This window comes from Oncorhynchus nerka, linkage group LG7 (genome assembly GCF_034236695.1).
Source record: "Oncorhynchus nerka isolate Pitt River linkage group LG7, Oner_Uvic_2.0, whole genome shotgun sequence".
Lineage (NCBI taxonomy): Eukaryota > Metazoa > Chordata > Actinopteri > Salmoniformes > Salmonidae > Oncorhynchus > Oncorhynchus nerka.
In genome coordinates, this window is record NC_088402.1 from 32,941,405 (window position 1) to 32,957,763 (window position 16,359).

At 42.1% G+C, this 16,359-nt stretch overlaps 1 protein-coding gene across 2 annotated transcripts in view; it reads right to left on the reverse strand.

Annotated features, from left to right (window-relative positions):
- LOC115131479 (KH domain-containing, RNA-binding, signal transduction-associated protein 3-like) overlaps window positions 1-16,359 on the reverse strand; it is a 177,773-nt gene that overhangs the window by 9,379 nt on the left and 152,035 nt on the right. For both annotated transcript variants that reach the window (XM_029663234.2, XM_029663233.2), the window contains exon 7: window positions 14,542-14,624. In XM_029663234.2, coding sequence (XP_029519094.1) covers window positions 14,542-14,624 — 83 coding nt within the window. The remainder of the gene's footprint in view (window positions 1-14,541; window positions 14,625-16,359) is intronic.

Genomic DNA, 16,359 nt, shown 5'->3' on the forward strand with positions numbered 1-16,359 from the left:
CAAGACTAAAATATCTCTAGCATTGAAGCAAATTAGCCTGACAAGACTAAAATATCTCTAGCCTTGAAGCGAATTGCTTGTCAAAAACAAAACATTACATACTGCTGAGAACTAAATTAGAACTATATTGAAATGATAAAATATGCAGGTAAAGTAATTATACAAAGTACCCATCTGAGAACTGCATGACCTCTGGTTCTTAGATAGAAATCCATACAATTCTGCTGAACTAATTTACTCTGTTAAACGAATGTACTGCAAATGTGTGCCAAGCCTGAAATACTAGGGAAAAAACCAACATGTCGCATATTTCCTAGGCCTAATCATGCCGAGAACTTGTAATAGCATAGCTACTTGATTTCTTTAACCACTATTTAACTGAGCAAGTCAGTTAAGAACAAATTCTTATTTACAATGACGGCCTACCCCGGCCAAACACAGACGATGCTGGGCCAATTGTGCGCCGCCCTATGGGAGTCCCAATCACAGCCGGATGTGATTCAGCCTGAATTCGAACCAGGGACTGTAGTGTTGCCTGTTGCACTGAGATGTAGTGCCTTAGACCGCTGCACCACTCAGGTATTTTACACAACCAAGATGGCGTAGCAGTCGGCGTGTGTTTGTCTTGTCCCGTGTCAATGGTCTATAAATAGTCTGTTTTTCATTTTTTCCGTATATATTTTAATCTCACATTCCATCTACGAACTAAATATACTTTCCTGCAACCCGCCTCAACCAATGTGGTACGGATCTGCTATTTTTTATACCTTATAACTGGAACCTCCATCGAGCTTGCCAGCAAACTAGCTACTAGTTACTAGTCATTGTTAGCCAATGCTAGCAGTCTTCACCGTTAGCTCAGTTACCAGCCAGCTTGAGCTCAGATAATTATCTGCCAGTCTGCACAGCGCGATATCAACTCAGAGCATATCAGACTGCCTTTCTCTACCACATCACCGGATACCTGCCGCAAGCTCTGGACCATTACACTGGATCATTGCAGCTAGCTAGCTGCAACCTAGTGGCTATTGTTGGCTAACGGAGCCCCGCTGATCCATCATGACTGGTCTGCCGACGTAATCATCCGATCTGGTTTCAACAGGCAATTCTGTTGCGATGTCGCCGAAGACCCATCTGCTATCCCCGGCCCGCTAGCTTTCTGACCTCTGTGTCTCCCGCTTGCCTAGCGTAATAGCGACTACCGAACGGCTCCCTGACTCACCTATTGCTGCTCATTGGACGCTATGATCACTCGGCTACACAGCTGATGCCTGCTGGACTGTTCATTAACACTGTACCTTGAACTCAGGTCCTGTGTGTGCCTAACTGATCCTCTCTACCCATTCATCGCCATTTACCCATTGTTGTCTTAGCTCTCATTTGGGGAATTTCTCCCATTCTTCTCTGCAGATCCTCTCAAGCTCGGTGAAGTTGGATGGGGAGCGTTGGAACACAACTATTTTCAGGTCTCTCCAGAGATGTTCAATCGGGTTCAAGTCTGTGCTCAGCTGTCATGTGCCTTTTACTGAGGCGTGGCTTCCGCCTGGCCACTCCACCATAAAGGCCTGGTGGAGTGTTGTAAAAATAGTTGTCCTTCTGGAAGGTTCTCCCATCTCCACAGAGGAACTCTAGAGCTCTGTCAGAGTGACCATTGGGTCTTGGTCACCTCCCTGACCAAGGCCCTTCTCCCCTGATCGCTCAGTTTGAAGAGTAAGAAGAGTCTTGGTGGTTCCAAACTTCTTCCATTTAAGAATGATGGAGGCCACCGTGTTCTTGGGGATCTTCAATGCTGCAGAATTTTTTTGGTACCCTTCCCCAGATCTGTACCTCGACACAATCCTTTCTCAGAGCTCTACAGACAATTCCTTCGACCTCATGGCTTGGTTTTTGCTCTGACATGCACTGTCATATGTGGGACCTTATATAGATAGGTGTGTGTCTTTCAAAATCATATCCAATCAATTGAATTTAACACGGGTGGACTCGAATCAAGTTGTAGAAAAATCTCAAGGATGATCAATGGTAACAGGATGCACCTGAGCTCAATTTCGAGTCTCATAGCAAAGTGTCTGAATACTTATGTAAATAAGTTATTTCAGTGTTTTAATTTTAATACATTTGCGGGGATGTCTAAAGACCTGTTTTTGCTTTGTCATTATGGGGTATTGTGTGTATTTTTAGGATGATTTTTTGTTTGTTTGGTCCATTTTGGAGTGGGGCTGTTCCGTGGTGGGATGTGGGGAAAGTCAAGGCGTCTGAATGCGTTCCGAAGGTATTGTATCTGTAATCTGATTACAATATTTTTGCTGGTAACATAACTGATTACAGTAACAGTTCTTTGTAATCAGATTACATGTAACTGATGACATGTAATCACTTCCTCCCCAAACCCGGGAATATGAGTTGTGTTTCTCAGTGTGTGTCAATGCTTTCTGCCTTGCTCTAGTCGGTTGTTATGGGTTTTCCTAAATGTTTCGTCACACCACTAAATTGTCTCAGTGTGTATGTGTGTGTGTACAGTATGTGTGTGTGAATATGTGTGTGTTTGTGTTTATACTCCCTGAGCAGTTACAGCTGATTGGGCTGCAGCGGATTCTGTCGTTCATTAAAAATGTTAAATATATATACAGTATAAAAAAAAATACATCTGAAATTTCCCTCCCCAACTACAACATTTTCTGTCAAGACAGATCTGCCGTAGGGGGTGGAGTTGCAATCTACTTCAGAGATAGCCTGCAAAGTTCTGTTTTACTATCCAGGTCTGTGCCCAAAAAGTTTGAGCTTCTACTTTTAAAAATCAACCTTTCCAGAAATAAGTCTCTCACTGTTGCCGCTTGTTATAGACCTCCCTCTGCCCCCAGCTGTGTCCTGGAAACCAAGTGTGAATTGATTGCCCCCATCTATCTTCAGAGTTCGTACTGTTAAGTGACCTAAACTGGGATATGCTTAACTCCCCGGCCATCCTACAATCTAAGCTAGATGCCCTCAATCTCACACAAATGATCAAGGAACCCACTAGGTACAACCCTAAATCTGTAAACATGGGCATCCTCATAGATATCATCCTAGCCAACTTCCCCTCCAAATACACCTCTGCTGTCTTCAACCAGGATCTCAGCAATCACTGCCTCATTGCCTGCGTCCGTAATGGGTCCGCGGTCAAACGGCCACCCCTCATCCCTGTCAAATGCTCCCTAAAATACTTCAGTGAGCAGGCCTTTCTAATCGACTTGGCCTGGGTATCCTAGAAGGATATTGACCTCAACACGTCAGTAGAGGATGCCCGGTTGTTCTTTAAAAGTGCTTCCTCACCATCTTAAATAAGCATACCTCATTCAGATAATGTAGAACTAAGAACAGATATAGCCCCTGGTTCACTCCTGACTTGACTGCCCTTGACCAGCACAAAAATGTCCTGCGGCGTACTGCATTAGGATCGAATAGCCCCCGCGATATGCAAATGTTCATGGAAGTCAAGAACCAATATACAGAGTCAGTTAGGAAACCAAAGGCTAGCTTTTTCAAACAGAAATTTGCATCCTGCAGCATTAATTCCAAAAAGTTTTGGGACACTGTGAAGTCCATGGAGAATAAGAGCACCTCCTCCCAGCTGCCCACTGCACTAAGGCTAGGAAACACTGTCCCCACCGATAAATCTACGATAATCGAGAATTTCAATGAGCATTTTTCAACGGCCGGCCATGCATTCCAGCTGGCTACCCCTACCCCAACCAACAGCTCTGCAACTTGCTCAAGATCCCCCCCCCCCATTTCTCCTTCACCCAAATCCAGATAGCTGATGTTCTGAAAGAGCTGCAAAATCTGGACCCCTACAAATCAGCTGGGCTACACAATCTGTACCCTCTTTCTAAAATTATCCGCCACAAATGTTGCAATGCGTATTACTAGCCTGTTCAACCTCTCTTTCGTATTGTCTGAGATCCCTAAAGATTAGAAAGCTGCTGCAGTCATCCCCATCTTCAAAGGGGGAGACACTCTAGATCCAAACTGTTACACACCTGTATCCATCATGCCCTGCCTTTCTAAAGTCTTCGAAAGCCAAGTTAACAAACAGATCACCGACCATTTTGGATCCCATCGTACCTTCTCCGCTATGCAATCTAGTTTCCGAGCTGGTCATGGGTGCACCTCAGCCACGCTCAATCAAGGTCCTAAACGATATCATAACCGCCATCAATAAAAGACAGTACTGTGCAGCCGTCTTCATCGACCTGGCCAAGGCTTTCGACTCTGTTAATCACTGCATTCTTATCGGAAGACTCAATGAAATAAGGAATGAAATAACACTCTGATCCAAACCGACCTTGGTTTCACAAATGACTGCCTTGCCTGGTTCACCAACTACTTCTCAGATAGAGTTCAGTGTGTCAAATCGGAGGGCCTATTGACCGGACCTCTGGCTGTGTCTATGGGGGTGCCACAGCATTCAATTGTTGGGCCGGCTCTTATCTCTGTATACATCAATGATGTCGTTCTTGCTGCTGGTGATTCTACACTCCTCAACACTCCTTCCGTGGCCTCCAACTGCTCTTAAATGCTAGTATAATTAAATGCATGCTCTTCAACGATCGCTGTCCGCACCCACCTGCCCGACTAGCATCACTACTCTGGATGGTTCTGACATAGAATATGTGGACAACTACCATTACCTAGGTGTCTGGTTAGACTGTAAACTCTCCTTCCAGAATCACATTAAGCATCTCCAATCCAAAATTAAATCTAGAATCGGCTTCCTATTTCGCAACAAAGACTCCTTCACTCATGCTGCCAAACATACCCTCGTAAAACTGACTATCCTACCAATCCTTGACTTTGGCATTTACAGCAAATAGGATGTAGTCTATCACAGTGCCATTTGTCACTAAAGCCCCTAAAGCCCCACTACTACGACCTGTACGCTCTCGCTGGCTGGCCCTCGCTAGATATCCGTCACCAAACCCACTCGCTCCAGGTCATCTATAAGTCTTTGCTAGTTAAAGCCCCGCCTTATCTCAGCTCATTGGTCACCATAGCAACACCCGCCCATAGCACGCACTCCAGCAGGTATATTTCACTGGTCATCCCCAAAGCCAACACCTCCTTTGGCCGCCTTTCTTTCCAGTTCTCTGCTGCCAATGACTGGAATGAATTGCAAAAGTCTCTGACGCTGGAGACTTATATCTCCCTCATTAACAATAAGTATCAGCTGTAAATAGCCCACCCAACTACCTCATCCCCATATTGTTTTGTTTTTTTGCTCTTTTGCACCCCAGTATCTCTATTTGCACATCATCATCTGCACATATATAATTCCAGTGTCAATGCTAAATTGTAATTACTTCGCCACTACGGCCTATTTATTGCCTTACCTCGCTAATCTTACTACATTTGCACACAGTGTATATAGATTTTTCTGTTGTGTTATTGACTGCACGTTTGTTTATCCCATGTGTAACTGGCCTACCTGGTGAAATAATGGTGAAATAAAAATAAAAAACAACTGATCCACACCTTTAGTGGTCTACATTGGTACTTCTGTTCACATACTGTTGGTGGACGACCCACCAAGACTTGCCATTCGGACATCCATTACTGTTCTCTCCTCTGTACTCTCTTACCTCAGCATGGCTCTCCCCTTTGCTTTTATCTCTACAAGTCCCCTGTGCTCTGTGCTACCTCTTACCTCCACGCTTGTCTCTTGAATTGAGTTTTACAGCTGTTCCTAGGGGATGTGTCTGCCCTTTAAAACACTGTCACAGCTACTCCTGTAACCGCGGCCCTCCTCCCTGTAACCACGGCCCTCTGGGAGCAGCCTGACGGCCCAGGGTCGGTATTCAGGCGAAAGGGACGGGAAAGGGAAGATGCGAGAGGCCCCTGTAGTCTTATAGGTGTCAGGAATGAAATAACACTCTGATCCAAACCGACCTGTGTGAGTGTCCATCCTCTGGATGACCTCACCCAGCGTCCAGCAGTCGCAATACAGAGCAACACCTGTCATTCTCCTCATTTACCTACAGGGAGATCACCTCCTATCACTAACACAATGAAAGTGATTCTCCTCATTTACCTACAGGGAGATCACCTCCTATCACTAACACAATGAAAGTGATTCTCCTCATTTACCTACAGGGAGATCACCTCCTATCACTAACACAATGAAAGTGATTCTCCTCATTTACCTACAGGGAGATCACCTCCTATCACTAACACAATGAAAGTGATTCTCCTCATTTACCTACAGGAGATCACCTCCTATCACTAACACAATGAAAGTGATTCTCCTCATTTACCTACAGGGAGATCACCTCCTATCACTAACACAATGAAAGTGATTCTCCTCATTTACATACAGGGAGATCACCTCCTATCACTAAACAATGAAAGTGATTATCCTCATTTACCTACAGGGTGATCACCTCCTATCACTAACACAATGAAAGTGATTCTCCTCATTTACCTACAGGGAGATCACCTCCTATCACTAACACAATGAAAGTGATTCTCCTCATTTACCTACAGGGAGATCACTTCCTATCAATGAAAGTGATTCTCCTCCAGTCTCTCTATTTATCTGACCTTCCACCTGCTTAATAATACCCACCACCTACCTACCTACCTACCTACCTACCTACCTACCTACCTACCTACCTACCTACCTACCTACCTACCTACCTACCTACCTACCTACCTACCTTCAGTTAACTCTCCAGAGACTTAGCCCTTTGCCAGTGTTTTAATAGTTAGGTTGTGTTGGGTCGATCAACGATTGTGCACCCATATCAGACATGATTTTAAGTTATGTACACAGTAGGTCCCTCAGGACCTCTGGCCCTGGCCTTTTAACTATCCCAAAGCCTAGGACCAAGAGGCATGGAGAGACAGCCTTTAGTTATTATGCCATCAGCCTTTGGAATAGCCTGCCAGGGAACCTGAGGGAGGGCCAAAACTGTGGACATATTTAAAAGTGGTCTTAAAACGCATATTTTTAAGCTTAGCTTTTCCTTAGGGTGCTTTTAAGTCATTCCATTTTGTCATTATTTTATTTTCTATCTTATGTTTGTTGTGCAGTAAATATTTCAGCTTTTATTTTCATCGTTTTTTATTATTGCGTTTCCATTCCATGTCTGAAATGTGCTGCATAAATAAAGCTTGATTTGATCATTTGATTTGGGTTAGTGTATTAAATGCTGTAGAAAGAGGCTATGATGGCGCTCATACAGATTGACTGCTCTTGTGCTGAACCTGAAGCTGCCATGGATGTCATGCTGATCTGGCGTTCCAAAATGTTCCCGAAGGCTTTCCCTGTCTTCTGAAATATGCAAATGTCTCCAAGTTGAGAATAACCGGTAACAGTCTCATGTTTCAAGGTTGTGAACTGTTAATTTTTTCCTTTGAACGTGAATCTACTACATTCATGTTGACTAAATATGTTTTTTTATTTTTTATGTTTAGGCTATTATCAGCAATAACGATTTGAAAACAGGTTGCATGTCTTGTATTTAGTAGGAATAATATGTCCATCTCAATCATCTCTACTGTATAATAGACATACTGTACATGTCACAAATTCCCAAAACAAACTCTCCAGAATGGCTGCCCAGTTTCCCACCAGGCATAGGGCTGATATCATACTGGAGACACTGGAGAAACCAATGGTCGTAAAAATCTCTGCTTGTTATCCTGCAGCTAGTGAAGTCCTGCCTGCCTGCCTTCCTGCCACCCAGCCAGGGATCTAACATGGTGGCTGTGCTGTGAGCTCCTCAGGCTCTGTGAGACATTGTTAGGGAGACGTCTTGTCCACGGATCCAGTCTAACACTCCCCTGGGCCCTTCCCTGCTCCAGCCCTGCTACCGCTCTGACCTGCTCAGGCTGAGTTTGGGCTCCGGGCTAAAACAGGGCTGCACCTTTTGTTCATCAACAGATCTAAATTGTATGACCTTAAAAAGGAAATGTGCTGTACCGTATGCACTATGCACTGCAGTGTTGGTTGAACTGTACACGCTGGCTCTGTAGTGTGGGAAATGAATGCTTTAGAAAACAAGTCGAAAGTGCGAAAATGGTTCATGTTCAGATGTCCTTTCAATTTAATTGCCTGCTGTTAGATGTAGTAAGATAACTATGTGAGTGTACAAAACATTAGGAGCACCTGCTCTTTCCATGACATAGATTGACCAGGTGAATCCAGATGAAAGCTATGATCCCTTATTGATGGCACTTGTTAAATCCACCTCAATCAGTGTAGATGAAGGGGAGGAGTCAGGTTAAAGAAGTATTTTTAAGCCTTCAGACAATTGAGACAGGGATTGTGTATGTGTGCCATTCAGAGGGTGAATGGGCAAGACAAAATATTTAGGTGCCTTTGAACGGGGTACGGTAGTAGGTGCCAGGCGCACCGGTTTGTGTCAAGAACTGCAACGCTGCTACAGTTGGTTTTTCCACAATTGTGGTGGTTCTGGGGACAAACGGGGGAGGGGGTGCATCTCAATATTAGGAAGGTGTTCTTAATGTTTGGTGTACTCCATGTATACAGTACCTTGATATCTTTGCGCTATGCTACAGGGTATCATCCCCATGCATTGTTAAGGGCTGCTAGCGTCTATGATGCTTTTACTCTGCCGATGAAAGAAGAAATCAAAGGGTCTCGTCTGGTTAACAATATCTCTTCATAATCAACTGTCCTATGAAATAGGGTTGACTTTTTATGAAAAATAATAATGCATTGGTTTATGAGGAACTAAAAAGATGACTAGTGTGTTCAGAAAGCAAGGAGGGTACTGTACTGTACATATTCATAAATACCCACTGAGAGTCAATAGTCATCCTGAGTGTATATAGAGCAGACTGGTTGCAGTGTTCTAAGAAATTGCAAGAGATCTTTGCTTGTATTGTGTACATGATAAACAATCAAAGCTCAAAATAAAAATAAATACTTTCGAGCCAGTTCTGAGACGTATAAAAAAATAAGTCAACAAAAATATGTAAATAAACAGAATAGTGTGCCTCAGGAGGAAGATGATGTAAAGTATGGAGGCCCATTAGTCAGCCCATGGGTGCATCTAAAACGGCACCCTATTCCATATAGTGTACTACTTTTGTAATGCACTACTTTTGACAAGATCCCTATGGACCCTGGTCAAATGTAGTGCACTATAAAAGGAATATGGTGCCATTTGGGACTCACACCCATCTCTAGCCAGAAAATAGATCTCAGAATCTCTTTGAGTCTAGCATCAGGCCTCTGGGCAGAACATACACACACACATAATCCACCCAGCCTCTACATGATGGACTCCATTTTTCCTTCTGCCTTAAGCCTCTGTGATTATTCACCAGGCTCCTTTTAAAACAAATGGCTGCAAATAGACACCAGGGTTCTAAGAGGCAGGCAGGCTTTAATATGTACCCCTCAGTCTCTGAGGAACTGCATAGAGGGGTGAGAAAGAGAAAGGGGGAGAGAGAGAAGCAGATACTTTGGCCCTAACAGAGAGTGTGTGAGAGATGGATGCCGCCTGGCCTGGGCGACATATATCCTGACACCGACACAAAAGAAAACATCAACCATGCCTCCTCACAAAGCAGGGGACAGTCTAATATGTTATTTTTCTTTCCCCCCCACCACACATAGCTGCCTCTAATGCAATTTTTGACATCTTAAGTGCAGCAACAATCAGGCCCTCTTTGAAACTGCCCATGCACGCAGAAAATACAGAATAGAGGAGAGGTGGGAAGATGGTGTGACAGCAGTAGGGATGCGTCCCAAATGGTGCCCAATTCTAAATTTAGTGTGCTACTTTTGACCAAAGAGAGTCAAAAGTAGTGCGCTATATGTGGAATATGGTGCCAATTGGGATGCATCCCAGATGCAGGACCGATAAAAGAGTGTCCTTTGACCTTAAGTGACATGGTGAAAGTAATCACGATCGCTCCCTTGATATGAGAAAATCAATTCTGTACATTTAGTTGTAGGGTCTTCTTTTTCTATCAGGGGTGGGAACCTAAATTATTTCCCAAGTGTTTCGTTCTGAACAGAACCAATATTTGTTTTGTTCCCTTCTACTGTTACGACCAGCAAAATAAAGTTCTGAACCGTTTCAACCCCAAAAAACTAACGGTTTATATTGTTCCTTTCTGTTCCTCTTTAAATTATTTTTTTGGTACATTTAGCGAAACATTAGATTATGTCACCAATCAGATAGAACAGCTTGCTATGGAGCAAGCTATGGATGTTTACATGTATTGGACAGGCAAGTGTAGGGTGAGAGATATGACAGAAATGATTCCGGTTGGGAGAGATCGAGAGAGGGAGAAGGAGAAGGCTTGACATTGAAGCACTGGGCATCTTATTACCTTAATTAGGCCCACAGAATTATTTGTACGGAGAAGAGGCGATTTTAATGTCTTTGAACTTCAGAGGGTTGGCTCAACGTTGCACCAGAGCTAGCTAACTAGCTAACAAGCTTGTGTGTGCAGAGCGTCACCAGAACTAAAATAAAAAGACGTTTTATCTTTTTGTAGTTGTCACATTCGTTGTAACGAAGAGACCAAGGCACAGCGTGATGAGAATACATTCCTCTTTATTAAAGGAAGAACACTGAAACAAACTAACCAAACCGGACGTGACGCTGTATAACACGAGTGATGAAACAGGCAACTATACATAGACAATAACCCACAAACTATCCCAGGCATATGGCTACCTAAATATGGTCCCCAATCAGAGACAACGATAAACAGCTGCCTCTGATTGAGAAGCAATCTAGGCAACCATAGACGTAAAAACACCTAGACTGGAAAAAACATAAACATACAAAAACCCTAGACAGGACAAAACACATATATCACCCTCGTCACACCCTGACCTAACCAACATAATAAATAAAACAAAGATAACTAAGGTCAGGGCGTGACAGTAGTTAATAAATCCAATGGGAAAAATTATATTTATAGTATCTAACTAGCATTGAAAAATGTAATCCATTCTTCTCTAATAAAAAATACCTCTTCTTAATTTCTGTATCACGCTTGAAGCATCAGTAGGTAGCCTAAGGTTCGGAGGGGAAGGGGCAGTTAGCCTACACATGCACACATACTAGCAAAGATTTTCAGCTGGCAGGCAGACACTGGAATAAGTTTCTGAGTGGCTTTGCATAAGCACGTTGTTACATTTTTGTGGGAGTAAAAAAAAAATACTCGGTATGTAAAATAATATAATAATAAAAAATAAAAAAGTAAAATAACGGTTCTGTTTCGGAACAGTGTAGATCACTTTTTTTCCCGGTTCTGATTCTGTTCTTCAAAAAATGTTGGTTCTGTTCCCTGAACCGGTTCCAACCGATGGTTTCTATTGCATAGAGCTATAGGACACCAAACAGCTGGAGGGTCTTCTGTTGCTGTTGTCTAGAGCCAAACAACCAAACAGCCATTTAGGCTTCATGAGGCAACAATGGCTGACATGGAAAATAGGCTAAAAAAATATTAGCGCAAGGGATCCACTAGTATTAGTCAAGCTATGGCATTATGGTTAAAATGCTTTTGACAGGACATCAGAATGAGAAGATACAGTAGTTTGTTTGCCCTCAATTTCAGTCTGAGCCCCCAAACGCTGTCTTCTATGTTGGCACTAAGACATGCCCTGTGCATGCCTGGCCTCTCTGATCGCCCCTCCGTATGTTCCATTAGAGTTCAATCTATTAGAGGTCATTCCATTTCAGTTCCTCATGACGTAGTGGATGTTTATCTATTTATAATTCAGAACTGTCTCTTTCTCCTTCAGAACTCAAATATTCATGAACCAGTTTTTTTCTATGAAATATTGTTGTATCGCCGCTCATTTTTGAACGTATGTCAAAAGCAATTCTTCTGATCCCTAAATGTGACTTTTCCCCCAACCGATCATTACCGACAGCTGGATGCTGCTGTAATCAATTAAAGATAGCACAGATGCTCCAACACACATTTATGTATTAGTCTGTCCTTACAAATCTAACTATTTCATGCAGAAATTTTTATTTTATGCATAAGGAAACAGTAATGGATCTGAAGACACCACCCCACACATAGATATTTCTACGGTCTTTCAAACGATTCGAAAACCGAAAATATTTACTGTACAGAAATGACATTATTTCTCAATTGTGAACATAGGAGAAAAGTGGATGCACCACTGCTCCACGCAGCTCTGTGTGTGTGTGTGTGTGTGTGTGTGTGTGTGTGTGTGTGTGTGTGTGTGTGTCTCCCTCATGCCCCGAGTCCATTTCATGTTTCTGATTGTTAACCAGCTACTGTCACCATTCACACCTGTATGTCTCACTCTCGCTACACAGGCTAATGAATAACTAGCGTGCTAACATGCTAATCTGACATGGTTCACATTAAAGGTCTTCTCGGGTCCCGAAATTGAGATCCGATCCGAATTGGATATGTGAAATTCCTACCCGACCCTGACAGGCTCCAGACGTTAAAAAATATATACTGTTTTTACTTGATCCGATTTGGATCCGAGGTGGACCAGACCCGTCCCAAAACATGTCAGAGTTGAGAGAGAATCGGATTCAAATTGGGTCAGGTCTGTATCTGACCCAATGGATCTGAAAGAAAAAAGATTTTGCTTGATTGCCCAAAATGGAGCATTATCGACATACTTGTCTGCTGAACTTTAACGTGCATTTTCGTTGTATCTAAAATAATTTATCTGTGGTCTACAGCTTAGTATTTTCATAATTACATCCCTATAGTTAGATGGAGAACATTAGCAGGTTTTCAGAAATGTTTTCCTTATTTCTGTTGACTAAATATTTGAGTAGGAGGATTTTTTTGTGATGATCATCGCATGCCAGCCTGAGAGTAACAAATTATTTTACTGAATCTCCGAGCTGACAAGGTACAAATCTGTCATTCTGCCCCTGGACCACTGTTCCTAGGCCGTCATTGAAAATAAGAATGTGTTCTTAACTGACTTGTCTAGTAAAATCAAATTTTAAAAATCAAATCAAATTACAATCTAGCTTACTTAACTGTTTTGATAAACATTGATTTAGACTAAAGGTAGGCTATAGCAAGCTTGACCAAAAAGCTTCGAATTAAAAATACATTTTGAATAAACTAGGAAAGGATGGAGTCTCCCATTTGCATTCCCATGTCATTTCCAACAATTGGGATATGTAGGTGTAGGTTAATTTTGTTTCTGTTGACCACGTTTTTGAGTATAGAGGATTTTTATATGGTGATTTTAGGACGCTAAGTAGTCAGAGAGTGCTGTGTGTTAGACAGTGTTAGACACATTTTAGTAGGCTATTTCTATAACACAGGTCTATCTAATTATAATAGCCTAATATTTTGTTTTCTAAATGAAATGCAGATTTCATTCAAGCCTACAGAATTAGCCTACACAGCCTGAGATTGGTTTGGATGCCGGTTTGATAGAAAAGTCATCCATGCCACTCTGTGAAGAGTGAAGTTGTCCTGATATTTCTTATACCTATCCATGCCTTACACAATGTATACATCGGCAGCCTTTCAACATTCGGCTACATCATTTTCTGCAGATAAGCCTATGGCTATCAGTCTAATGCAAACACACATTCACACACTGCATGAGCAGATTAAATGGTTAAAAATGCTATTTTCTAAAGACGACCAGAAGAATGTGTTGGCAACTCTGCAGTAGTAGTAATTATTTTTGAATGAAAGCCAGGAAACTAGAGCATGAATGGGTCACCTTTCTTATATCACACATTCAACATTAATTAACAAACTGTTATTTTAAATATAAAAATAAGCCTAACAAATGAAAAAAAGCCTGAATAAACAATTAAATTGAATCAATTAAACAATTAAATTAAGTAGCTCAGATCTTGATATTATGGGCTACCTTTTCCCCCCTGTATCCACAATGTGCATAAATGAGGCGATTACAGACAATTTCCCTGTTTATATATTTCTTGCACTTTATACAGCCTAGGCTATCATTATCCACTGTGTCCTCCTCCTCTCCCATAACAAGTAGGCCTATAGCTTATTTCACCTGAAGTGCACAGTGGCTGGTATTCATGAAGTGAATATGTCGTTTTGTCACAAAATTATAGTGACACATTTGGTTTGAGGAAATGGGACCATGACAATAATGTAAGATAATAAAATGGAAATGTGTGTTTCTGTTGTTTAGGAACTAACTCTTCAAATATAATTTCAGATCCGGTTGGTATTTCACATATTTTCACACAGATCGGGTCGGACCTCCGGTTACCGGGTTCGGGGAGATTCACAAAGTCCTCTTGTTCACATGCTGCTAATGGAGAAATAGCATGCTAACATGCTAATCTGATGTAAAGCATTGATGCAACATCCTGCCGACAATCTCGGACAACCTTCATGTATTTTTGATTCAGACAAAATCCTAATAGGGTCCACTTGATTTGCCCACTCAAGCATCCGTTTCCCCCCTATTTAAGTAATAAACACCAATAACAGACACTACAGTATTGTCTCGCTAAAACAGGGGTGAGGATAAGGACACGTGTGAAACAGGAAATGAACTCTTACTTCTGTCCTTGATTGCTGTAACTGTTGTCGTAGGAGTCATAACCCTGGTCATCGTAAGCTGTCCCGTATCCATCATCATATTCCTGGAGATAGAAAGAGAGGATAAAATACATAAAGAACACTTAGAAACATCACCACAACGTTTTTTTTTCTGCGCTCTGCCATGGGATTGGTCAGTCCAGGTCACTAAGTCCATCCATGTCAGTTGGTCATAACATAGTTTGTTTCTATCTATAGTTGTCTCCTTTAGAACTATACTATTCAGCAACCCTTTTTTTTTTACACCTCGGCTAATTCCTTTATTGTACCTCTGTTAATTCCTGGAAGTGCGTCAAAAGCAATTCTTCTGATCCCTAAATGTGACTTGTTCCCCAACTGATCATCCGCGACAATTGGATGCTGCTGTAATCACTTAAAGATCAGCACAGATGCTCCAAAATGCATTCAGAAAATCTAACGATTTCAATGTGTAAATGTTTATTTTATGCATACGTTAACTGTCGTGTATCTGAAGACACCATCTCACACATGTCTACTGTCTTCCAACTCCTCTGACCTCGAAAATATTTACTGATCTTAAATGCACACATTATTTCTCGATTGGGAGTATATTAGAAGAATAGATTGTGTACCATTGCGCCACATTCAGTACCGGTCTAAAGTTTAGACGCAGGTACTCATTCCAGGGCTTTTCTTTATTTTAACTATTTTCTACATTGTAGAATAATAGTGAAGACAAACAAACTATAAAATAACACATAGTTACCAAAAAAAGTGTTAAACAAATTTTGACTGGTACTGTGTGTGTGTGTGTGTGTGTGTGTGTGTGTGTGTGTGTGTGTGTGTGTGTGTGTGTGTGTGTGTGTGTGTGTGTGTGTGTGTGTGTGCAACAGCCAGATGTATCTCCTCATGCCCCGAGTCCATTTCATCACCATCTCTGAAGAGGAGCTTGAAACATCTGCCTGAGCTCCAGCAATATCCCCTCTCCTCCCCACTCCTCCCCCTCTTCCCCACCCCCCCAGTCCCCTAACCCCCTGCCTAGTGGAACATCAAAGGGGCGCAGAGCCGCACCCGTCCTAATTTAGGATAAATGGGAATTATGTTCCACAAAGATGTCGACCCCTCGTGACACATCTCTCATCCCCCTCACCCCCAACACTCCACCACTAATTCCATCTGGGTGATTTGCATGCACAAACTGTGAGAATTACAGTGAGAGAGAGAGACAACATACTCATCTCCGTGTTATTATGAAGGCCTCTAATGCCTGATTAGAAACATGCTTCTGCCAGACGCCACCATTTGGATCCACTCTTTTATCTTTAATCCTGAGGAAGCTAACGAACTAACTGTGTATGACGGGGGAAAATGAAGTTAATCAAAGTTGGGCTGGTGCTGTGGTTGTGTAAATCTCTATGCATCCCAAGTGGCGCCCTATTCCTTCCAAAGTAGTGCACTATATAGGGTGCTAATTGGCAGGCACACTGTTACAAATAGAGTTCCCTGGCCTCTGGTTTTCTAATCACCACAGTAACAACATTGGTGTGTAAATCTGATCATCAACTTTCAGCTGTCATTTCGCTTTGTTGGTGGATTATGTATTATGGACTGTAAGGTCATGATACAATGTTTGGCTGTCATGCAAATATGCTAAATACGTGTAGTACCAGTCAAAAGTTTGGACATACAGTGTCTACTCATTAAAAGGGGTTTTCTTTATTTTTTAAACTATTTTCTACATTGTAGAATAATAGTGAAGACAACACAACTATGAAATAACACATATGGAATCATGTAGTAACCAAAAAAAGTGTTAAA